This window comes from Bicyclus anynana, chromosome 20, assembly GCF_947172395.1.
Source record: "Bicyclus anynana chromosome 20, ilBicAnyn1.1, whole genome shotgun sequence".
NCBI classification, from domain to species: Eukaryota; Metazoa; Arthropoda; class Insecta; order Lepidoptera; family Nymphalidae; genus Bicyclus; species Bicyclus anynana.
The window spans coordinates 8,099,797-8,124,914 of record NC_069102.1 but is presented as its reverse complement, the minus strand read 5'-3'; the positions used below and the strand labels follow the sequence as shown (position 1 = coordinate 8,124,914).

At 36.2% G+C, this 25,118-nt stretch overlaps 2 protein-coding genes across 3 annotated transcripts in view; one reads left to right on the top strand and one right to left on the bottom strand.

Annotated features, from left to right (window-relative positions):
- LOC112053338 (uncharacterized) overlaps positions 1–17,350 on the top strand; it is a 97,743-nt gene extending 80,393 nt beyond the window's left edge. For both annotated transcript variants that reach the window (XM_052887898.1, XM_024092733.2), the window contains 7 exons: positions 459–623; positions 7,333–7,443; positions 8,366–8,499; positions 9,055–9,223; positions 9,650–10,077; positions 10,156–10,380; positions 10,606–17,350. In XM_052887898.1, coding sequence (XP_052743858.1) covers positions 459–623; positions 7,333–7,443; positions 8,366–8,499; positions 9,055–9,223; positions 9,650–10,077; positions 10,156–10,380; positions 10,606–13,086 — 3,713 coding nt within the window. In that variant the 3' untranslated portion in view covers positions 13,087–17,350. The remainder of the gene's footprint in view (positions 1–458; positions 624–7,332; positions 7,444–8,365; positions 8,500–9,054; positions 9,224–9,649; positions 10,078–10,155; positions 10,381–10,605) is intronic.
- A 145-nt stretch (positions 17,351–17,495) lies between these two features.
- On the bottom strand, positions 17,496–24,868 carry LOC112053336 (uncharacterized). Its single transcript, XM_024092732.2, has 5 exons — positions 24,067–24,868; positions 22,735–22,832; positions 21,987–22,306; positions 20,845–21,094; positions 17,496–20,048 (listed from the first exon to the last, which is right to left on the bottom strand). Exons 1-5 carry the CDS (start codon positions 24,730–24,732, stop codon positions 19,625–19,627), a joined length of 1,758 nt encoding a protein of 585 aa, XP_023948500.1. The 5' UTR covers positions 24,733–24,868; the 3' UTR covers positions 17,496–19,624.
- Positions 24,869–25,118: the final 250 nt, after the last annotated feature.

Below are 25,118 nucleotides of genomic sequence, written 5' to 3'. Positions count from 1 at the left end.
CAGTGTCTTTGCCAGCGATGAGCGTTTAGTTCTGACGTCATCCGGATGTGGGCTCTTTCCACGGTCATGGGAGCCAAAACACCCTTCTCTAACGGCCCTATATGCGGAGGACCGAGTCTCAGAAGAAACGCTCTAAATGCTGATGCCATCAGGCGATGTTTTCGCTCTCGGCCAAAACCCCTGAGACGCCGCTGAGGTCTTATTAAGGAAATTACGGCACTTATACAATCAGGGAAAGAAAGAGTGCTAGACATTTCGTCATACTGTCTCTATAAATCAAAACAATCCAGTACAATTTATTAGCATTTGAATACTCGGACTCATCAAACAAGTTAGGATTAAGTAAGCACATAACACTATGTTAATCCACGCGAATGTGCAATTAAATATGTTAATAATGTTGTACCGCTTTCTTATGTATGTAACATGTTTATTCATTTATTGTAATGATGCTCCAGGTGGTGAATGTGGGTCGCAGTGCGTGGAGTACGGCGCGGGGGCGGCGGGGGAGGGGGTGGGAGAGGGGTTGAGGGAGGGGGTGAAGGGGCACTGCGCCTGTGCATGTCCACAGCGCGCACCCTTGTTCAGGGAGGATCGGGAACTCTGCGTTGATGACTTACCAGGTAAAGTAACATCTATATCGTTAAAAACCTTATACTCAGTGATACTGACACCCTTCCATAAGGCTGCTAGTCCACCGAAGCGGAGCGAAGCAGCGGTTCCGAGAAACGGTGAAATATAAACCAATAGGATTGCACAAATCTCCGCTCCTCTTATGTGGACAGACTCTTGAAAGCTAGTTTAAAAATTTATATAAAACATGTAAGTGGAGCGGGGAAACGAAGCGGGGTTAAATAAATTAATTTTAACATTTATTTATTTAGCATAGTCTGCAACTCCGCTCCGCATTAGTCCGTCTCTCTGCTACGCTCCCTTCCTCTGCTTTGGTGGACAGGCAGCCCAATATGTCGGTAGAGACTTTTTTATTAATTGACAAGCATGTTAAGTAAGTAACAGCTCACCTGTTAAATGACGATGCAGTCTAAGATGGTAGCCGGCTTACTTGGAAGAGGTAAAAGTACCTATATCCTACCGATACCTACCTACTCGTATGACGCTGCATCGTATCGGTACGCTAAATCACTTGAAATGTTTTCCCAACATTTCCATCAAACTAGGCTGTCAACAATGACCCAAAGGCTCAACGCAAGGTGTCAACGTTATCTTTATTTGTAAACAAAACCTTGGTGCACACGAGGCTTTGCTTACGTAGATAGGTACGTACCTATGTGTGTACACTCAGTACGACACTTGAAACATGTGCCTACAATACTTTCACCACTTAGAGCATTAAACCAACATGTAAGATAAACTTGACTATTTACATATTGCTGAGATGTAAACATTTAGTTAATCTTCCTAATTAATTGTATTAGCGGAACTTTTATCGTCATAAGTGGCAGAAGTGACTTCCGCTGTATGGATATGATGTACCTACCTACATCTCCTACTATATTTAGGTATCAGTGGCGAAGGGTGGAATTAAATGAAGTTTAGCCGTCCCAAAGAAAATAAAATTCATACAACGTGATACAAACTTCGGTTTATCATATATCTAGACACAGTACAACAATGGATTTTTAAAGGTAACCTGCCGGGAATCGCTTGCATGAACTCTTCGCCTCTGCTAGGTATATTAATATTATAAAGGCAAAGTTTGTGGTTAAAAGGGAAGGGAGTTATCTTAGGATCTACTGAACCGATTTTTAAATTATTTTACCACTAGAAAGCCTTAAGCCACATTATTTGTGAGTGTCATAGGCCGTATTTACAATCATAATCTCCCGGGAACAGGAACTACGAGGTTGAAGCCGAGGGGCTCTTTCAATTTCGTCTTAAAACTCTCAAATCAGACAGGTAGATAAGTAGACTCCTAGATACACATAGATGGAACATATTATAAACTAAATCATCGAACAAACCTTGTTGAAAAATATAGAAAGAATGAGAGAAGAAAGAAAGAAAATAAGTTCCACAAACATCCTATCTTAGATATTATATGACTGTCTGTGACACCAAACAGAAAGGGTTTACAGCTCAGCATTAGCCGTTCAAAATAAAATATATACCTAATTAATAAATTAAATAGTTGGTACAAAATCATGATAAGTTTGTGCTGGTGGGAGGCTTCGGCCGTGGCTAATTACCACCATACCGGCACAGACGTACCGCCAAGCGATTTAGAGTTCCGGTACAATGTCGTGTAGAAACCGAAACGGGTGTGGATATTCATCCAATGCCTAACAAGTTAGCCCGTTTTCATCTTAGTTTGCATCATCACTTTCCATCAAATGAGATTGCAATTAAGGGCTAACTTGTAAAGAATAATAAAAAAAAGTTCAGTTTTGAAAAACCCCGTGTCGAACCCTTTGATCAGAAGCTACATAATTAATCACTGGACAAACGAAGTATATTTACCCACGGTATTATAACCTAACCGCTTAATTTGACGGCCGCGTGTGACCCTGCTTTCTGCATCCACGGCCGTGGGTTCGATTCCCACAACTAGAAAAATATTTGTGTGAAGAGCATGGGTGTTTTCCAGTGTCTGTGTGTATTTATACATTATATAAGTATTTATATGTAGTATATAATTGTATATTAATATTATAATATCAACTATCTTAGCACCCATAACACAAGCTACTCTGTATGCTTACTTTGGGGCTAGTTAGTGATGTGTATTGTTTAAGTATATTTATTTAAATATGAGGAGATTTTAACAGCGGCAGGCATTTTTATGGTAGACCGTAGTTTAGGGTGCCCTTGCTATATAAGTACGTAATATAAATTATATCTACATATTATTATATAGAGTTGCTAATTTCGACACGCTTTCGTGAGAGGAAACCACTGGAAGAATTTATAATATTTCACACTTGCACACTAAGTAAAATCAAAGCGTATAAATACATACTAATTCAACAACTGGTAGGTATCGTAATCTTAATATATTGAGAACATTTTTATTGAGGAGATAACTTATTCGGCCACGGATGATTTTACTGCGCGAGAAAATGCATTTCATACAGGCTAAGCAGTATATTAAAATATATGTATATTACATGGTATAAAACTAAGTCGCTTCCCACGAATGTACCTACCAAGGTACGCTTAGATCTTTTATGATACCCGAAGGATTTTACAGATCCCGGATATAATGATGATTCAGAAAATAGAGTGTCTAACCAGTGGCGTAGCGTGCTTTAGAGGGGCTCAGTATGAAACGAAGTGTACCCAAATGAAGTGTAAAGATTACTCACAAAAGAAACGAAATAGCTGGCTTAAAATAAATATGACAGTGACTTGACTATGTAGGCTGTTTTCAAGTTTTGGGCGCACGCTTGGCCAAGGAAAAAAATTACTTTTTTTTACTTTTGGCATTTCTGAAATGAAAACTTTTTAATTTTCCTGGGCAGTACCAGATGTGAGGGATTATTTTTTACTACTTTTTGTAGTTTTTTACAACTTGAAGACCTTGGCCTTTCTAGAAGTGCAGCTAGTTCTATATTAGAACGAGTATCCAAAGCTGCTCTAATAGTATCTTACCAAATTTGGATAGGTAGGGAGAACAACACGAGCAGAGAAGGGGAGTGTTGATCGATCGTCAAGGAATTCCTTAACCCTACATCCAGTATACACAAGTTCTGGACTTTGCTTGGTGTTTTTTTCTCTACCACGCGATGGACCCGGCACCTGCACGGTGAATCCATGGAATGCTAAGATATTCGTCTGTATCCAAGGGGCCTCTGGAGTCCGAGAGCCCCGTATCATTGATACGGCTGACATGTCGGTAGCTACGCCCCTGTGTCTAACAGACCCACCATATTTTTCAAAGACTTAGGTGTACCCACACTTTCAACTTTCTTACTAATAGGATTAACTCAAACGATTTACCTGGATGACTATTTAAATCTGTGTTTTCTCCTTATTATATTATTCTGCATTTTATTATCTACTTACAAGTCCCGGAGCATATAAGGAACTTTGAATTTCAAAAACGGATTACGAATAGGTGTTTATGTCTGGTTTTATCAAAAACTGTCTTAATTTATTTTGACCGATACGTACTGTTAGTCTCGCCCTCTCGGTGTTTATAAAAAAAAACTCTTTATTAACTGAAACTAACTTTATTTTATACCCACTACGACAATCACTCCCTATTACTGTGGATCACTTTTGCGACTCACGAGGACCTGCAAAGGGTCTATAGGCGACTAACATTGTTAGGGTCTTAGTCTTATACCATACATAGAGTCCAGACCAGCGGGCATAAACCAGGTCCGTAGCTGGTCAGCAATTCGGCTAATTACCAGAACTACTGACTGTTGGAGGCAGAGCTACAGTTAATATAGCAAATATATTGCTGAGTGGTCATTTATATCTGTGTCGCAGCTCTGCGTTATTAATATAGAATTTAGGGATGTAACAATACGTAGAGACGGAATGAGCAAATATCACACATGATTTTTAAACTGCAAAATTTTAATAAAAAAAATTCAACCGACTTCCAACTTAAAAATTAACCTAAACTAAAAAGATAAAAATAACATCTTACCTTTGTGCTACCTTCTGATCTGTTTGAAGGCGGTGCCAAGCCAGTGATGTTTTAATTTAAGCCGTTTAAATTACAAAATTTCTGTGCTTCTTTCAGAAACGGCTTTAATTAAAACATTACACTAGATTGGCACCGCCTTCAAACTGATCAGAAGGTAGCACAAAGGTAAGATGTTATTTTTTGCTTTTTAGTTTAGGTTAATTTTTAAGTTGGAAGTCGGTTGAATTTTTTTTATTAAAATTTTTATTTTTTAATTTTTAGTGTTAGTACACCGACTGAGTGTGAACAAAAATTAATAATCAATTAATTAGTTGAAACGTTATTTTTTTATAATAAGTATCTAAGTCCTACAATCCCAATTTTAAAATTACTACCTTAACTCATATACAAAATTTTACTACCCCTTTATCTACACGTAATATGAATATTCAGAAAAACGTGAAAGGTGACTGTCCCCCGTCTTCATCACCAGACCCCCTATGCAGTCACAATCCATATGGTTAAATAGTTCTCATCAATATAAAATTAAATCAAGTCCAAACACAAGGTAGCTACTGTGAACCGTCGAGGAGTTCCCTTAACTCTCCTTCATCTTCGTCACCAGACCCCTAATACAGTCACAACCTATCCAGGTGGAAAGTTCTCATCAATACAAAATTATCAAGTCAAAACACAAGGTAGCTACTGTGAACCGTCGGGGAGTTCCCTTATCTATCCTTCGTCTTCATCACCAGACCCTTAATACAGTCACAACCCATCTATGTGGAAAGTTCTCATCAATACAAATTTTCAAGTCCAAACACAAGGTAGCTACTGTGAACCGTTGAGGAGTTCTCTTAACTGTCCTTCGTCTTCATCATCAGACCCTTAATACAGTCACAACCCATCTAGGTGGAAAGTTCTCATCAATACAAATAAATCAAGCCCAAACAAAAGGTACCTGCTGTAAATCGTTGACGAGTTCCATCGTCTGTGTTTTGGCTCCATCATCAGACCAACTCCAGACCTTCATAAAATTGTAGTGGTTTAAAATACCTTATGGAAACACTAACAAACGCACTAGCCGTCCCTACAATTTTCGAAAGTTCCCCTCGATTTCTCCAGGATGCCATCATCAGATCCTGACATGAAAAAAATGGGACCACCCTGGAATCAAACTCTTCAAAAAAAAAAAGAATTTTCAAAATCGGTCCACAAATGACGGAATTATCGCTGGACATACATAAAAAAAAAAAAAAAAAAAACATACATACAGTCGAACGTAGAACCTCCTCCTTTTTGGAAGTCGGTTAAAAATACCTTATACAGAAACATCATCCAGGGTCTGAACCCGTGGCACGTCGATTCTCGTTCTACAATCGCGAACGCTTCGAAAACTAAAAAAATGTGAATGACAGATCCGATCGATAACTTGATCACGTGGACTGTCGATAACAAATGTAATTCTCATACATTTTTTTTAATTATCGAAGCGTTTGCGATGGTAGAAAAAGAATTGACGTGCCACAATATGCCCGCCCCAGTGAGTGTCGCATCGCAAACGCTTCGAAAATTAAAAAAATGTATAGGAATGACATTTGCTATCGACAGGTCACGTGATCAAGATCTGTCATTACCATACATTTTTCTAATTTTCGAAGCGTTTGCGATTGTAGAAAGAGAATTGACGTGCCACATGGCTAAAGGCCCTGATCTCGCCCTACGCCCTTTAACAACAAAAGCGAGCCGAGCCTACTTGAACAATAAATCTTTTTGCACAATACATTTATACCCAAATTGGGACAGGCCAATATATAAAGATCTACGGATTATCACTGACATTGCCATCTTTCTGAAAGCAAACACGTCGAGACATATTTTATTTGCGTTAAGCCGTTATAAATTGCTGCCAAATTGGATTATCAATAAATTCTTCACAAAGTTACGTATCCAATTTATCCAGTGATTTTCTCATTTACATCTTAAAAGAAATCGAAACGATATGACAGATGCCTTAATGCAATAAAGCACTATTAAAAAATATGGCTTTTGGATATTTTGCGTACAAATTCATTTCAAATCATGTTTTTTTTATCTAACTGTAATGAATTTATAAAGTCAGCTTACACAATCACATACATAAAAGACATAATAGACATACATAAAAGAGTTTTTTTTTATTATTTACAAGTTAGCCCTTGAATACAATCTCACCTGATGGTAAGTGATGATGCAGTGTAAGATGGAAGCGGGCTAACTTGTTAGGATCAGGATGAAGATCCATACCCCTTTCGATTTCTACAACTAAAAAGCGAAAAATAAAATCGTATTATGTTCTACGTACTGATCAGTTTAAAGGCGGTGCTTAACCGGTGTCGTATTAATTTAAGCGTTTTAAGAGCTACATGAAAGAACACAATCTGAAAAACCTTTATCTTTATGATATTCTGTCATGGCTTCAATTAAAACATCACCGGGTTAGCATCGATTTTATTTTTCGCTTTTTAGTTTAGTCGGTACGTTTTATGTTTTTGAAGTCGGTTGAATTTTTTTTATTTATTTTTATTTTTTATTTTTTTTATCTTATTTTATCATTCTAAAGAGTATGACAAGTCTACGACAATTTACCTACCTACTTAGTCCTAATTTACGGATTCAATAGTAACCGATAGATCATACGGCGAATACTTATTTGTAAACAGTTTACAATTGTAAATGACTGCTATCTATTACAGAATGCTCCCTGGCAACCTTCGGCTCTGGGACCGGCGTACAGCGGATTCCATTCGTCTATTTGCCGCTCAAGGGTCAAATCATACATCCATCACGGGAAATCACCTTCCACAGTGAGTGAGCTCAATTTATTTCAATAATATCTACGTAACTGTTCATTTCTAGGCAATCTATCCCAAACACTATTTACGTGTAGGTATAATCGAATGAATTAATCGAATAAGGCGGCCTGGATTACGCTCAAGAGTCGTTATCAACCCATATTTGGCTCACTGCTGAGCTCGAGTCTCCTCTCAGAATGAGGGGGGTTAGGCCTTAGTCCACCACGCTGGCCCAATGTGGATTGGCAGACTTCACATACGCAGAGAATTGAGAAAATTCTCTGGTATGCAGGTTTCCTCACGATGTTTTCCTTCACCGTTTGAGACCGGTGATGTTTAATTTCTTGAAATGCACACAACTGAAAAATTGGAGGTGCATGCCCCCGGACCGGATTGGAACCCACACCCTCCAGAATCGGAGGTAGAGGTCATATCCATGGCTATCACGCTCAAGAGTGCAGTCCACGATATATCTAACTGGAAAAAAAATCGTTTCGGCCATTAATATGCACCGCCAGGTGTTGAAGGACTTGAAGAAGAAGAAAAATCAATCGAATAATACTTTGGCTTTGGTTGATATGTTTAAACAGTTTTTGTGTGAATCTGAAGGAGCGTGATCAAAGCAGAAATGTTTACAAATTATTATTGGTTAGTTTGAGCTACGCAGCGGTTTTTAGTAAACTGGTTTCGATGTCACACGCATGTAGTAACGGATCCCCCTATAGCACTCAATCTTTGCTATGCTGCTATGCATATGTTTTTGCTATGCTGCTATGCATATGTTTTTGCTATGCTGCTATGCATATGATTCTGCTATGCTGACGTTTCTTTAGTTTACACACAAAAACGCAATTTTTGTATCGTCACTTTAATACATGCAAAGTTAAACATACTTACTGAAATTGAAGAACTAAGTTTCGTTAAAATGTTACAGACGTGAAGACCCCAATTTGTGCTGTGTCTGGAGCCCAGTATCTGACACGAAAGGGATTTTTGGATCTCCGAAATACGATTGATGCTGATGTACCATTTAGTTTGTTTCGAGATGAAGGCAGAACTTTTCTACAGGTAATTATCTAAGGGATATCATATTTAAAGACGTATGATAACTAAGAATCGGCAATGGGCGGGGCACATAGTTTCAAAAGCCGATGGACGTTGGGGTGAGATGACCACCTCGCAACGGAAAACGTAGTGTTGGACCTTTAAGGAACATTTAGGGAGTCGCTGGATGCAAGTTGCTCAAGACCGTATTATTTGGAAGCCTTCACATGAAGCCTATGTCCAACAGTGGACATCGACTGATAAAGTCAAAAGTCAAAGTCAAAGTTCATTTATTTAAATTAGGCTTAGTTTACAAGCACTTTCGAAACGTCAGGTAATATTACTGGTAATAATAATTGGCCTAAAACATAAAATTAAAGTTAGTTAAGTTAGATAAAGATAATGATGATTAAACATAAAATTAAAGTTAGTTAAGTTAGATAAAGATGCTATGAAAATCATTTCTTTTTCAAATAATGATTTAGTTTAGTTATGTTGCAGAGGTCTACATTATAATAAGATAATATTGGGATGTTTTTAAGACGATTATTCAAAATAATTCTTCCTGTTACTTTTCAGTGGAGCGGTGAAGACGAAGTACGCAAGCGAATGTCAGGACGTGTGATGGTCGTACGGCTGCTGTGTCGAGACATCTCTGCCACACCAATATCGCCCTTAGATCTGAGGGGAGTGTTCACACCATGTGTCGCATTTAGAGTGCAGGGAACACCACCGAGACATGCCACAAGTACGTTAACCAAAGTCATTTTCACCATCATCCTCATCAACAATTTAATTGACCACTGCAGAACCTAGCCTCTCTCCTTTTAAGGTGTGATTTGGATCTTAATTCCACCACGCTGCTCCAATGCAACTTGGCAGACATGGAAATAATGTTTGAATCTGTAGGCTTTACGTACTCACTGAGGCACGGAGACAATAACTTCCTCAACTCCTACTAAGATATTTTTGTGGAATAGAACACTCAATATTTCATAAATAAACCAAACCCATGATCCAAAGAAGTACCTACAGGCTCACCATCGAATGATTTGAGGCAGTTAAAGACACTATTATTACATAGTAAATGTCAGTAAAAGAAAATTGGACTAACACAACCGTTGCATTAGCCATAAGATTAGTTTCACTAACTTGTTTTCATGTGTTGTTACAGATATCACTGAAGTTCAATTCGCATCTAACGCGCAAACTTCTGAAACATCTAGCGCATCCGGACTGACTGTCACAGAGTACATCGCAATCGGAATAAGTTCCTTACTACTCGGTCTTATATACGTCGCTTCTGTTTTTCTCTACTTACACATCAAAAAACGTCGAAAAGCTTCTGCGGAAGACAACACTTTAAGAAAACTTAAAGTGCTAAGAAAAAAGGATGGAACCGCTATTACAGAACATGATATCATAAGGATAAATAATGAAAGGGTTCAGTCGTTGGCTAATGCTTTGGGTCAAGATGATGGAGTGGTCAAGAAAAACCCATTGTTGAACGTTGTACGACAATTCCATGATAATAAAAGCTTCACGAGTGACCTTTCTGATTGTGAAGACTTTGCAGATAACACTAGCCGCGGTGAAGAAAACGTATGTATTTATTTTAATATATTATATTTGTAGAGCTCTATTTTGAATACTTGAGACTAAATTAATTTTTATTTTCAGAATGAAACCACTTCGGTAATTATACATAAGCATATCAATGAAATGAGACATCAAGGCGACGGTTTAGAATTAAATCATCGAGATGAATCGAGTATAGAACGTCTACCAGACGAACATGTGTCCATAGTAGAGACAATAGACGATCGTGAGATCGCTAGACCAGTGGGAACAACGCGGCGCAAGCTTTACTTCAACCCAGCTTATTTTGAACCACATTTAATGGCAGTAAGTATAGTTTTAACACGGGAATTAGGTAGTATAATGGTAGTTAGGACTGACCACTCGTCTGGCCTCGTCAGACGTCCTTTCTAGAAATATATGTATTTTTTTTTATAAATATATTTATTTGTGTTCTACCGTATTGTTTCATAATTAACTGATATTTCTTTAACGAATCTGGAATCTGTAGAAATATTTCATTGAAATTTAATTGAAAACTTTATCTTCCAGGACCCTCCTGCTGCAGCAATTGAATTTCTTTCGAAAATTCGGGAAGTTATAGCAATCGCAAAACAAAAAATGGCAATAAAACGTTTTCATCCAATATTGAATCATATACCAGAAGAAGAAACTTATCCATCTAATGTAAGCGTTGACCTTTATCACAGTATGGGCAGTCAACGGAGTGGAAGCATGGTTAGTCTTAAAAGGGAGAATAGTAGAAAAAGATCCACCAATTGTTTAGGTTGTCCTGGATGCAAAACAAATAATACTGATAATGATGTGCCAACATTTATGAAATACAACATTGCCACATGCTCTAGCTGCCTTGGAGAAAAAGGAGACAAACAACATAGTATCAGAAAATGGTTAGAAAATATTCCAAGTGGAAAGCAACAAGTGTTTTATAATGATAATCAAACTCAAAATTTAGCAATTTCATTATTATCTTTGCCTAACAATGAAAAACAATGCCAGATACAAAAACAAAATAGTTTTAGTGCAACTCATACTGCAAAAGTAACAGATGAATTCGCGATCTCTAAAAGAAATGCCTCTCGTTCAGTTAGATCAGAACCATCTGTTCGAAATTACAATTTACCTTTACCAGAATTTAATGACACTGAACCTGAAAAAACCCATTGCCAGACAGTGTCACGAATGGACGATATAACGCCCATTGATTTTAATGGATATATTTCTGGAAGTTTAAGACAGAAACTAGATGGTACTATAAGAAACGGAAATACCTTATTGAAAAATAATAACGCACTACCCGATATGGTTAACGAAGCTATTGCTCTTGATCATTTCTCTAGGTCATCATATAATTTAAGCAGTTCAGACGAAGAACGTTGTCTTAAAAATTCAACGCCAGATGAGGCTAAGACTCCGTACATCAAAAATAACTCAGATGTAGCTTCAGGACATGAATATGAAACGGATAGTCTTGAAAGAACATCAAATAAAAAGGGAAAAAGTATTGATTATCCTGATGTCCCTTCATCCCAAGCTAGTCCAAGTTTAAGCAATGCCTTGCCATTAGAAGAAGAACTTACCATGAGAAATGCTGTCTATAAAACAAACTCTAGCGGTGTTAGCAACACACCATCACCAGAAGATATGTACGTAGATGATAATCATTATGAAATTATAGAAATAAAGAAAACCAAAGTGGAGCCCGTTATTGGCATAGGATCAAAACACAATTCTAGTTACAGTTTGGTGAGTGAAGTGTATGTAAATAACAATTATAATTTTGGCAGTGCACCAACTTCACCAAGTGGCTCTGAATGCTCAATGGGAAGTAGAAAAGGGTTGAAATTGGATAAGCTACAAGAGAGACCTGGCTGTTTGACAATCGAAGTCAAAGATCCCCCTGAAAATTATATAAAAATTCATGAATCCGATGGTTTCGAACCTGATACGTTAGATCGAAAACATCCTAAGCATAAAGAGATTATAGAAAATATCAACTTTAGTCGAAGAGACCTTCTAAAAAACATTGATACGACAGAAAACCGAAAACTTGATCGTATACAGCTTAGAAGCAGTGGAACATATTCAAAAAATAATGGAAAATCAGAAAGTTTGAATAAGTTCAATAGCTTGAGAAATGATCATGAACATCAGCGTAATTTTCTAAACCGCCCTAAGTTATCGCCAAATATATACAGTGGTTCAAAATCATTAGAGAATACAACAGATGATAATTGGGATGATAATGGTGGTTGGACATCTGAAGACAGCCGTATATTAACATTAGAACTTAGGCACTCGAAAAGACAACGGCAATGCACACCGCCTACTATAAAACAAATTAAAAACTTAGCTCGACCTGATATTCTACCACCTTTACCGCCAATTGAAGACGACGCTATTTATGAAAAGCCAAGAGTTCCACCTAGGAGAGTTCAATGCGATAATACTGTAGAAGACCATAGTTCTTCTAACGTGTCTCCACGTAACTCAATTCGCGAATCCTTAAATAGCCCACCAGTTATCGCAGCACAATCCACTCATCCACAGAAATTGGGATACGAAGACATTAATATCGCAAATTCAAGTCAAAGTGATATCAAATCCGATGACTGTCGAAACTCTACAAGAACGAAAAGTTGTTGTAGCAGCGGAATAAACACTAATACTTTCGTGAGAAGTCAGAAAGGAGACAATTTTCACAGGACGAAATTCAGACGGAAAAGGGGTACCAATATAGAAGATTCTGGTTATCTCAGTAGTGACTCGACCAGTTCTAAACAATTTCAAAAGAAAATAGTAATTGCGAAAGTAGCTAGTTGTACTGAAAGTGAAGATACAGGGGACGAAGCAAGGAGTGAATCTGGTGCTGAAAGTATAGAAACACATTCGGTGTACTTCGGTAATTGTCACAAACTACATCAAAATAATGAAATCATAAAAAACACTGTCAAAGTGCCAAAGGATAGTAGAAGAAAAGTTAAAATAAAAAGTGAAAATCATAGCCAGTAAAATTTGTGAAATAATGAACGCAGTGCAATAATAGTGTAACCAATAATTATATAATTTTAGTTAGATAAAATATTTAATATAATACATAAAATACCTCTGACAAATTATATTTTAAATTAAATAATATAAATCTAGGTAGTTTAATTGTAAATTATCAAAGATAGGCCGGACGTGCAATGCAATAATAGAATAGTTAGATGTAAAACAGAATATTTTATTAATTGATGTATATTTGGTTGGATAAAAATCTCAAATCCTTTTTACAATATTTCCCTTATAAAGAATAGAAAGAATTATTTAGGAGTAATTCAATAAGTAAAACGTTTTTAGAGATATTTGTACAACCGTATCAACATCATCGTACTAGTAATTAATATCTTCATGACAATTTCTGTTACCTAAATATTTTCCCTATAAGGGATTTCTTTTTATTTCATTAGTTTTATCTAAATTATATTATTGTATAAAATATTTTGTTGTTAAACTTAAGTTATTGTATAGAATATTTTGTTGTATAACGTAAGTTTACTGTATGTTTTGTATATATTGAGCAGAGTCTGGCGGCAAAATTTGGCTTCCTAGTACCTGACAAATATAGATTGCTCCGGAGGGGTTTTGAGTTTACGGCACATTGCCGCTACTACCGCATACTAATTTTGGGGTAAACCGCACAACTCAGTCCGTCTGAACACTACAGTGGGAACGGCAGTATTACGACTGAGGGAGTTGAGTGAGCCGTGAATGAATTGCCTCGTTTGTTCAGTGGTTAGCCTATGTGACTTCGGATCACTCAGGTTCTTGTAAGAAATTTTCATTAAAAATTCTCAGCCCAGAGTATGATAATTAGTGGTGTAAAAGCCGACATCATCACTTCATTATATTATCGGTAACAAATGATCGTTAGAGTAAAACTTTAGAACCAATCCGCATTGGGCTAGCGTAGGTGAATGCTTCATATCATCTCCTACATGGAGGGAGGCCTGGCTCCTTAGTGAGCAGTCAAAGTAGGCTGATAATGGTGATGGATCGAGTAAAGAGCGGGCATTCTTCGTTTCATTCAAATTCGCGTGTCCAATCTCACTCACACTCAGGCCAAAACGCCCGTCCAGAACGGCCCTCTAAACTGAGGTCCGAATCTCAGAGGAGACGCCCTTAAAGAGATAGTCGTTCCGCCCATCTATTCTGCTTCTGCCTTCAGGCTCTATCAGGCGATGCTTCTACGCTCGCTTACGGTGACGCCGCTGAGGTTTCGCTAAAGCACTTACACAATCAAAAATAAAAACTCACTCGCTCTCCTGTCTCCATACCACTGCTGTACTGCGAAGGCAATGACTCGGTTGTTTGGTTTCCCTATAATAGTACTAAGGACATTTTTGTTTGGTTTTTTGTAATGGTAGTAACTTGGTTGCGGTAATGTGCGACAAACTTGCTAAAAGCAATTTCGAATCCCCTCCGTTATGTAACAGAGCATATTATTTGGTTGTTACTTGTTGAGAATAAGCAATTAGGAATTTAACGTTGAACTATCTATAGCATTATCCAAAGGATTATACTTACATATCTTTTATCTCTCTCGTAGGTAAATCTACTTTACTTTTTAATATTTTGTTTAATTTTTTTATTTAAATATTCTTTAAAGACTGATGATGCGCATGTTAAACAAATCATACATTTTTTTATTGAATTTGTGTATTCTTGTAATATTGTGTAATACTTTTGTGAGATATGTTATTAAACTTGACGGCAAACTTGATCGTGTGTGGCTTTATAGTTTACCAATTTTAGCAAAATACTAGAACGCAATGATGAATGCATCAGTATACTTGACACTATTGTGCTATGGTCTTAAAATATCTATTTGATAAAGGTAACAGCTCAGTAGAGCCATACAGCACTTGATCTGCCTTGTTACAGCTCCCGAGCATGACTATCCGTGTGTGATCCAAATGCAAGTGTACGAGTACACCTATTTGTTTCGAAATAAGTAAACTTCAATTTATAAACACTTCAATCTGTGCCATCTACTTACAGATTTGTTTTCTCTTGTTGTAACTAGATGGCGCAGTTTTAATTGTAACTATGCTATGTGCAATGTACCGGTAAATATAAATTGAAATTTAATTTAAATTGTAAGTGTTTTAATATAATTACTGGAGCAAATAGGGACAACCTCACACTACAAACCGGTGATGCTATAGAATTGACAAACAGAGCGTACTCGTATATTATGTCCGTCGAAGGCAATTATAAAGAACCGCACAAGACTAATGAGTGCAGGTCGGGTACCAGATGGATCTAATGAGCATGAACCTTATTTGTTCCAAAGGTTGATTATTCCCAACAGATTTAATACGGTTGTGGGTAGTTTAAGAAATATGTAGTATAATAAATGAATGAATTTTAAATGTGTTAATTTAATAGCTGACAAATGGTGCTAACAACAGGAATAATCCGGGTATCTATTGAATATTATTTGATGTTGTTTTATTTTTATTATAGATTAATTACGTTAATTACTTAATAAGACGTTTTTAATATAGTAACAGAAAAAATAATAATAATATAATGATGTATATAATAATTTTAATAATATATTAGTGTTACTTTATAAAAAGCTCAATAGCAAAATTTGTAATTCGTAAGGAAATATTTTTTATGTAAAGTTAAATTGATATTTGTAGTTAAATAAGATTTAATTTATAATTTAAGTAAGAATTTATTTATTTAAAAAGCAATTACGAATATTAATATACCTATCAACTTATTCATATTTAAGTTATTTAAAGTGTCTGTTAACACTATAAATATAAAACAAACCATACTCTGTATTATTGACGGCCTACGTGGCGCAGTGGTATGCGCGGTGGATTTACAAGACGGAGGTCCTGGGTTCGATCCCCGGCTGGGCAGATTGAGATTTTCTTAATTTGTCCAGGTCTGGCTGGTGGGAGGCTTCGGCCGTGGCTAGTTACCACCCTACCGGCAAAGACGTACCGCCAAGCGATTTAGCGTTCCGGTACGATGCCGTGTAGAAACCGAAAGGGGTGTGGATTTTCATCCTCCTCCTAACAAGTTAGCCCGCTTCCATCTTAGACTGTATCATCACTTACCATCAGGTGAGATTGTAGTCAAGGGCTAACTTGTAAAGAATAAAAAAATAAAAAAAAAAACTGTATTATATTGCTCTCTTTACATACAGTATTTATTTTATATTTATATAATTTATATATTTAATAGGAATAGTTTACGCGAGTTGCTTAATTTAATGATGGTGCAAAAAGTTAAAAAAGGAGTTATTTTAAGACTGAGTGGTGGATCTATGGTTTTTCAAATATTAGTACATACAATAATTATATTTATTAAGGATGAAAATGAATTTGCTTACATTAATAAGGCATCCTTAGGGACATGTTTAGCAGGGTTATTATGTAACTCGGTGTACCATTCAAGTAATAAGTCACTACATCGTTTTTAATCGTATTTTCGGAATCATAATCATCTAACAATATCATTTCTACGAAATGATCTTGACTGAGTGATTTTACATCAAATGACAACGATTTGACAATGTATTTTGTTATCAAAGTGAACTTACATGAGCAATTCAAATTGCTTCAAAGCAAATGGAGTATGTGGATCAATTTAAAACAACGAGCCATTATAACAATAGCAATTTAGTATAACATTTAAGAAATAAAAATACCTTTATTTCTTAAATGCCAAATTAATTTAACATCAAAATGTCTCTAACTCTCCCAGGACAATGGGGATGATGACTAGGTGTGAATATGTTGACTTTTATGAGACATTCGGGTATATAAGGTCAATGTTAAATAATTTATACGCAAAAATAAGACTATAAAAATTTCAAAATCTATCAATAATAATCGCAATTAGATGAAAATTCATAAATTTTTAGCTTCCTTACATTAAACGTGACATTTTTCAATACATGAACTATAAACGTAAACGCATAAATAACACAAATATTTGTAATTTTGATCGCCTATACAAATCTAATGATTATTATGATCAACGACGTCATTGATTCATGCCCTTTTGTATGGGGCGTTTTTCAGGGATCTGCGGCAGTCCGCATATATACCTTTTAAATCCCTGTAGCTCCGAAAGTAATGATCGCAGATACCGTGTTACTTTTCCAAAATTGTATTACTCCTAATTTAAATACAATTTACAAAACAGTCATCATCCCTATTCTCTGTGATGTGTGAAATAATATAATGCTTTTAAATCTTTTAAAAATAGATCATGCAGAGAGCAGCGAAGATTAAGACTAATTTAGACTAATTAGGCTTTTATATTTACCTTGTAAACGCAATATTAGTTAAGTCAGAGGTAGATATTGTGTTATAATTAGTATAATAGACAAAGTCTGAATTAAAAGATAATTTTTCCATTTCATTGTAAAATTTAATAAAATAATATTTTTTTACTTATAATGTGTTTTTTTTTATACAATAAAGCTTTTTAAACATGGCAACAATTAAAGCGTATTGCTAATAATAATAATCAACAAATACGATTGAATAATTCAAGTCAATCTATTCTGGATAGTTCATTGTCTTTCGATGTAGTAGTGCTAAGTACAGGACAGACAATCTTCCTAGCGCACTTGGTAGTGGTGCGGTTCTCAACAGGTAGGTCTGGGTTCGATTCCCAGGACCTCTCTCAACCTTTAGGATATTATAATTTCTAAGGTCTGGTCTGGTACTACGCATCGGCCGTGGCTAGTGACCACCCTACCAGCAAAGATATACCGCCAAGCGTTCCGGTACGATGCTGCGTAGAGGCATTGGTTGAATAAACTTGTAACTGTTTAACCAATTAAGCCCACTTCCATCTTACTATTAACATCACTTTATGTCTTACGTTCACACTTAACATCAGATGAGATCGCAGTAAATGGCTTACTTGTCTATACTAATATTATATAGAGGACTGATTTGATTGTTAGTTTATTTGCATTGAATAGGCTCTCAAACTACAGAACAGATTTTATAAATTCTTTCACTGTTGGGAGGCTACACTATCTCTGAGTGATATAGGCTATATTTTATCCCTGTATACCTACAGAAATGCAACCATGTGGGTGTAACCGTTTGCTAGTCATTGAATATCATTGAATAAAAAAAAAATTTTCAAAATCGGTCCATAAATGACGGAATTATCGCTGGACTTTATACATAAAAAAAAAACACATACAGCCGAACGTAGAACCTCCTTCTTGTTGGAAGTCGGTTAAAAAGGACAAGCGCGTAAGAGCCCGTCCAGATGACGTGTTTTATACGCGAGTTTAAAGATGTCTACAAATTTCCTCACTTATAACTTAGCAACTTCTTTCGTAACACTTCCGATGGGCCGCGCGGGCCGGGCGGCGTGTAGTGATGAATGAAAAACAGACCGATGCACCTCATTTCCCCGCACGCACGATTTCACACACGCGCAGTCTTTCCCCCCGTCGCCCGCATATCGTGGGAGTTTCATCAACGAACATGCCAGACTATAGGCATTTAATGTGTAAAATCTAAGGAACTGACGCTCCTTCAGTTTATACACACAAGCGCGCTTGTAGACTACAAGCCCTTGAACAAAAATTACCTATGAAATGACCCAACGTGAATAACGCTTACTATATCAGATAATAACTGAACACTATGCCGTCATTTCTGAGCGGTACAGTGGTGAAGTACGCGAGTAAATAGAATTTTTCAGGTACAAATGATGAATTACGACTAATTATAATTGTACGGCTTTGTTATAGTGTTAAAGATGATTAAAAATAAATGTCGAAAATCCTAGTGCCGTACTAAAATGGTGTTGCCGGAAGTCAGAACAAACTTTTAATTGTCGACAATTGCAGAAGCAAAATAGGTCATTTATTACTGTACGGCATTTGTGCAATTCGTTTTGTACACATAATAAAACGCCGTAGATTTTTCCAGCGCAGGAGTAAAAATATAAGAGTCGCAATCCTTACTTATCACTCGCGTACTCACCTGTACCGCTCAGAAATGACAGCATAGTGCTCAGAGTTATTTTCTGATATAGTAACAGCCTTCTAAGCATTAATCACGTTGGGTCATTTCACATGTAATTTTTGTTCAAGGGCTTGTAGTCTATTGCTCTGTCTATCACTTCCTACCACTACATCCAAAACTAAACGGACTTAGCAGAATAGATTGACTAAACAGTCTCTTACCCTAATATCGCATCACAAAATATTTCCATCCATCCATCTCTATTTTAAAAATCCTTTATACCTAATATGTCATGTTTCTCTTACCTCTCCCTCCATGTAGTACTATGTGTTCTTATCTTATTTCTTTCTCTTACTTTTTCTCACTTCACGTTCCTTAAGTGGAGCTTTTTGGGTACTTTCGAGTTTTGTAATATGATTTTCGTGGTACCATAATGATTAACGGTGTCCGGTATAAATGACCTTAACAAAACTTTCCTATATTATTCAGTCTCGTCGCTTGCTTATTTCAGGCCTTAGTAAAGAACTTATTGTCGATTTTCAGGCATCATCGTCTATTATCATACAGTCCATGTCATTCTCTGACGATTGATCATCTGGTGACATTACACTCTTTACACCTTTCAAGCTTTCTTCAAGTATCTTCTTCCTGAACTCCAAAAACTTTGGCACTCCCGACGCCATCAAATCAACTTCTGTACCAATTTTATCTTCCATCTCTGAACTGCCATCTTCCATCATCTTTGCTGTACACTCATCAATGTATTCTTTAATTATCTTGATCTGTTTAACTATTGATGCTGCACATTCAGTATAGTTGGTCGGTTTGTTATGGGGTGTTTCCGTATAATTCGACAAACTAAAGCCCATTCCAGATATTTTGTAGTCAGATGTGGTCACGATAATTCTATATGGTACAACGTCGTAGATGTAATGCATTAATGCCAACACTTGCGAAGGAAATCTACAAATAATAAATATTGTTGTTAGTATAGTTGGATGCGATCTTTCTGGCGTCTCCGAAATAAGGCAGGGTTGACTCTACCCAGGGGGGGGGGGGGCTATGTCCCGCTGCCGCGCCGCTGCGTAACGGGGGATACCTACAAAGTTGTACCTACAACCGAGAAACACTGCGCTTTTCAGTGTGGGGTTGCCATTCCAGCACTTTGGAACCCCAACATCCATCTCGAACTCGAACTCTGTTTTTTTTTATTACGTATTTACAAGTTAGCCCTTAACTACTCACCTGATGGTAAGTGATGATGTCATATAAGATGGAAGCGGGCTAATTCCAGGACCTCCATCTTGTAAATCCACCACACATTACACTGCGCCACGTCAAAAACTATAGAACAATATGCCCCGCCCATTGCCACTTCAGTTTCGCTATTCGTTGAGCTATGTCGGTGACTTTAGCTCTTCTGTGGATCTCCTCATTTCTGATTCGATCACGCAGATAAACTCCAAGCATAGCTTGCTGTTGAGTACAAGACTATCCTATCCTACTAATATAATATACGCGAAAGTTTTGTATGGATGTTTGTTACCTACTCTTTAACGCCGCTTCTTCTGAAACGAATTGGCTGAAATTTGAAATGGAAATAGATTTTACTCTGTATTAACACATAGGCTACTTTTCATCCCGAGAAAACCCATGTTTCCCGCTGGATTTGTGAAAAATTGAATTCTACACAGACGAAGTCGTGGGCGTCCGCTAGTGTTAGCAGTTAGTAGTTTAGTTAGCATAAATGTTAACTTACCGTGTATAAACTTTAACGTGCATTATGTCTGTGCCCTGGATATTATCTTCAAACACAACCACAACCCCATGGAGTTTGTGGAAAGGCTTAGCTTTATGTATGGCTAGTTTTTCCAGGCACATGTCCATTTTCAAATGTGTATGGAATATATCAGACAGTGTTACTATGTCATTGGACTCTGTTATGTGTCTGAGATGTAGATCAAAGCATTCTGATGTAGATATAATGCAGAGTACCAAATAATTGTTATCTGCAAGAATGAACCAAATATATAATGTATTTTTTTTTTATTCTTTACAAGTTAGCCCTTGACTACAATCTCACCTGATGATAAGTGATGATGCAATCTAAGATGGGTTTGGGCTGAAAGACACATTAAAAATTGATGCAGTCGCTCCAAAGATTAGACAAAGTTGAGAAAACGTATTGTAAAATCACAGACAGATACTTCAATTTTATTTATATTTGTAATATGTCATCATCATTACCAGCCGTTGGACGTCCATTGCTGGACATAGGCCTCTTGCATGGACTTCCAAACAAAACGGTCTCAAGCCACCAGCATCTTGCTTGATGTCCTCGGCCCACCTAGTCGGGGGGGTCGACCAAAACTTTGCTTTAAAGTGCGGAAGGCACCATTCCAGCACATGGCTCAGACCAATTATTGTATAGGACCTGCCTCGCTACACGTTACTTTTCTGTCAAAGTATATGATCAACGATCTAATGCGATTATAAAAACTGTGTCTGTAGAATCGATGTTAAATAGTTGTAATCCTGTTCGTCGGTTAAAGAGCTCCGTAAAAATACCTTTTTGTGTAATTGAGTTGTGTAAAAAACGGGCAAAAACTTTTAGTTTAGTATAAGATATATACAAAATGTAAGCTCGTTTTCCTCAGAAAATGACAGACAATTTTGTTCGTGACTGTGAGTGCGAAACAGGTCCTTCTATAATTGGTCTGAGGCACATGGGAACCCCAACGTCCATTCGGCTCTACAAACTATGTGCCCTGCCCATTTTCACTTCAGTTACGCGAATCAATGAGCTATGTCAGTGACTTTAGTTATACTATGGATCTCCTCCTTTATGATTCTGATTTCACATAATTTGTATTAAGTTGCAATAAATGTCAAATAGCTTACCAACATTGGAGTATAAAATATCAAAATTCTCTCCCATCATATCCAATGGACGTATTGAAACACTCTCAAGTGTCATCAAATGAGTTTTATTGCTTTTGGTAAAAGATAAGGCAACATCTAGATTTATTCTACTCGTTTCATCAAATTGCAGCTCGTCTAAATCTATCACAGCAGCGAGCATTGACTCATTGTGACTGGCGATCACAGCATCGGTTTCCTTCCAAAATGGAGATTTTGTTGTGTTCACAAAAACTCTTGTCCTGTATTCTATTGATTGTTTGAAATCACTGTGAAAAAGGATGTGTACATCTTTTATGGATCTGTAAAGAAATAAATAAATATTTAATCTAATAATAATTTGTTAGTCAGATTAGATATATAAATATTTAATCTTATTTTCACAAAAGCAATCATCAATTTATAATTTAACAATATTTATAAAAATATTAATGAAAGATTGAGAATGGAGAATATGAAATTCTGAAAACACTAAGAATACTCTTAATCAACCGGCCTATTTTTTGATAGTCTAGCAGCATAATTATAAATTTTGTAAAATATTTTATTTTATTAATCGCCTGACTATCATGAAAAGTTTACTTACTTTAAGTTTACGACTTACGAGCTATATTAAATTAATTCAATAGTATTAAATAATAGGTTAGTTAACACATTAATTGGTAAATTTAAGAGATATAGTTCCACAAACATACATACATAAATAGCATATAATAATAAAATATCTTACACATTGTTATTGTTTGTTAATTTTATTAACATTACTACTTTTTTATTGCACATTTTTATAACGGGCTCCTTCACTGACACTTTTAGGAGATTGGAAACCTGTAAACAAAGATTGTAAAAAATAAATAAACTCAGAGGAGATAAATAAAATTATAGGATAAGAGTCAGTTAAGCCTTTTAAACCAACAAAGTGCAAGTGGTCAACTAATATGGTTTTGCTTTCACAAGGTCTTGCGTTTGAATCCTGACTCAGACTATGAGAGATTTTCTCTCTCTTATAAAAATGTCTCAGGTAAATTCTCATTCTGGAGTATGGAAATTGGTAGTGACATACCCCTGTACCCTATGATAATACCAAGTATTATTAATGAAAAGCCTAAGTCCACCAAACTGATTTGGAGCAACATGGTGGGTAAAAACTCCATATCACCTCTGCTATAAGGATGAAAACCTGGCACCAACCATTTTACGGGAAATACCCTATCAATTTGGATTCACTTGAGAGGGTCAAAAATACCTCTTGTTGTACAAAGGGTAGTATCTTTTGTTAATGTTAACTTTTAAAGTCCATCACAGTTTTAAGAGAATGTAGACCTAAACCCAATATGTTTTAATTTCAACACAATACCAGCAAAACTAAGTGAACCCAAATTAAAAAAAAATAAGTGAAAACAAATAACACTATTTGCTATTTTCTAAATCCACATGTAGGCAGTGACATTCACAAGGGTGTTTAACTAGGGCATATACACTTTATGTGAAAATTGGAAAATTCCCTTATCCAAGTATGTATTCTGTGGTCCAACATAGGTTTGTATTGGGTCCTTTAGGCAGTGCATTTTGGCATCTATGAACTCAGACCAATTATAGAAGGACCTGTATTGAACTCATAGTCACGAACAAAATTGTCTGTCATTTTCTGAAGAAAACGAGCTTAGATTTGGTATATATCTTATACTAAACTAGAAGTTTTTGCCCGTTTTTTACACAATTCAATTACACAAAAAGGTATTTTTACGGAGCTCTTTAACCGACGAACACGATTACAACTATTTAACATTGATTCTATAGAGGCAGTTTTTATAATCGCATTAGATCGTTGATCATATACTTTGACAGAAAAGTAACGTCTAGTGAGGCAGGTCCTGTACAATAATTGGTCTGAGTCTATGAAGTACATGCCACTGCATGTAGGAGAAATGACTTTAGGAACATAAGAAGTCAGCATAAAAATATATTTCTTCTATCTACGTGCATTACATTAATAATGTTGAGGGATTTTATTAATAGAGTCTCTCTTTTTTTTTATTAATAGAATCTCTTATTGTCTCACCTCACTCAAACCAAGCTTAAGAGTAGATACAGCATTGTCCAAATTAAATGTGGCCTTCTGATAAAGGGCAAACGCTGCAGCTTGTCTCATATTAACATAATCTTTATATTTTAACTCATTATGTTTTGTTGTGTATTTAGCTTCAGTCAACTTTTGCATAAGTTGTTTCACAATGGGCGACTCCTCTGTCTGATTGTTCGGTAAATCTATCTGACTTTGACTGAGAATAATAAAATTATCATCAAATACTAGAGGTACTGCATCATCGTTGCGAATTATTCTCAAACGAGCTAGCCCTGTGCACTCTACATCATCTATGGTAAATGAATCAACATTACCAACTCTATTATGAACTTGAAGACCATCTTTTCTAGATATTATTACTATCTCACCACTTAAAACAACTAAATAAAAAAGTTCGCAGTTGCTATTTCGTAAAATTTTGATATCCGTGGTATGGCCTACGGTTTCTATTAGCAAAGAAGATATTAATTCATGGTGATAGTACTCGAGTATTTCGCCAGAATTGGTACACACGGTTACGTCCAAGCGTGTCTTGTCTCTCGGATGGTGATCGTAAAACACGAAGCAGGCTACTTCACCAATAATGGATGCTGGTAACAGTTTATGAAGAGCTCGTCGTACGAAGACACGGTTTTGATCCATTGTGAAGTAGATAATAGTGCAGTATTATGAGCTTTTTAATTTGAGCTGTCGATTGCACCTAATTGTGTAACTCATTAATTATTATAAATACCGAAAAAAAAACCGAAAGGTTATTTTTCTAAGATAACACAAACATAAAACAAATAAACAAATGTCAAGGTCAAACGTCAAATATTACGTCAATTATTGTCATGTCATGTCGAATCGATCTTGTCAATGTCACTCACATGTTCTATTCTAGTATTGCCAACACTTTTTTTCCCAAATCCTCACAAACGACGTAAAATTCCTCAAATAGTGGAAACAAAATATACCAATTTCCCACAAAACTCCAACTTGCAGAAATGTCACACTAGGTACGCAAATTATGCAGTAAATATTTATAT

Coding starts and splice junctions, on each gene's coding strand:
- LOC112053336 (XM_024092732.2), bottom strand. CDS start 24,732: ATGGATCAAAACCGTGTCTTCGTACGACGAGCTCTTCATAAACTGTTA. Junction 22,833..24,066: donor TTAAGCTTGGTTTGAGTGAG/GTGAGACAATAA, acceptor CTTTGTTTACAG/GTTTCCAATCTCCTAAAAGT. Junction 21,095..21,986: donor TATTTTATACTCCAATGTTG/GTAAGCTATTTG, acceptor TCATTCTTGCAG/ATAACAATTATTTGGTACTC.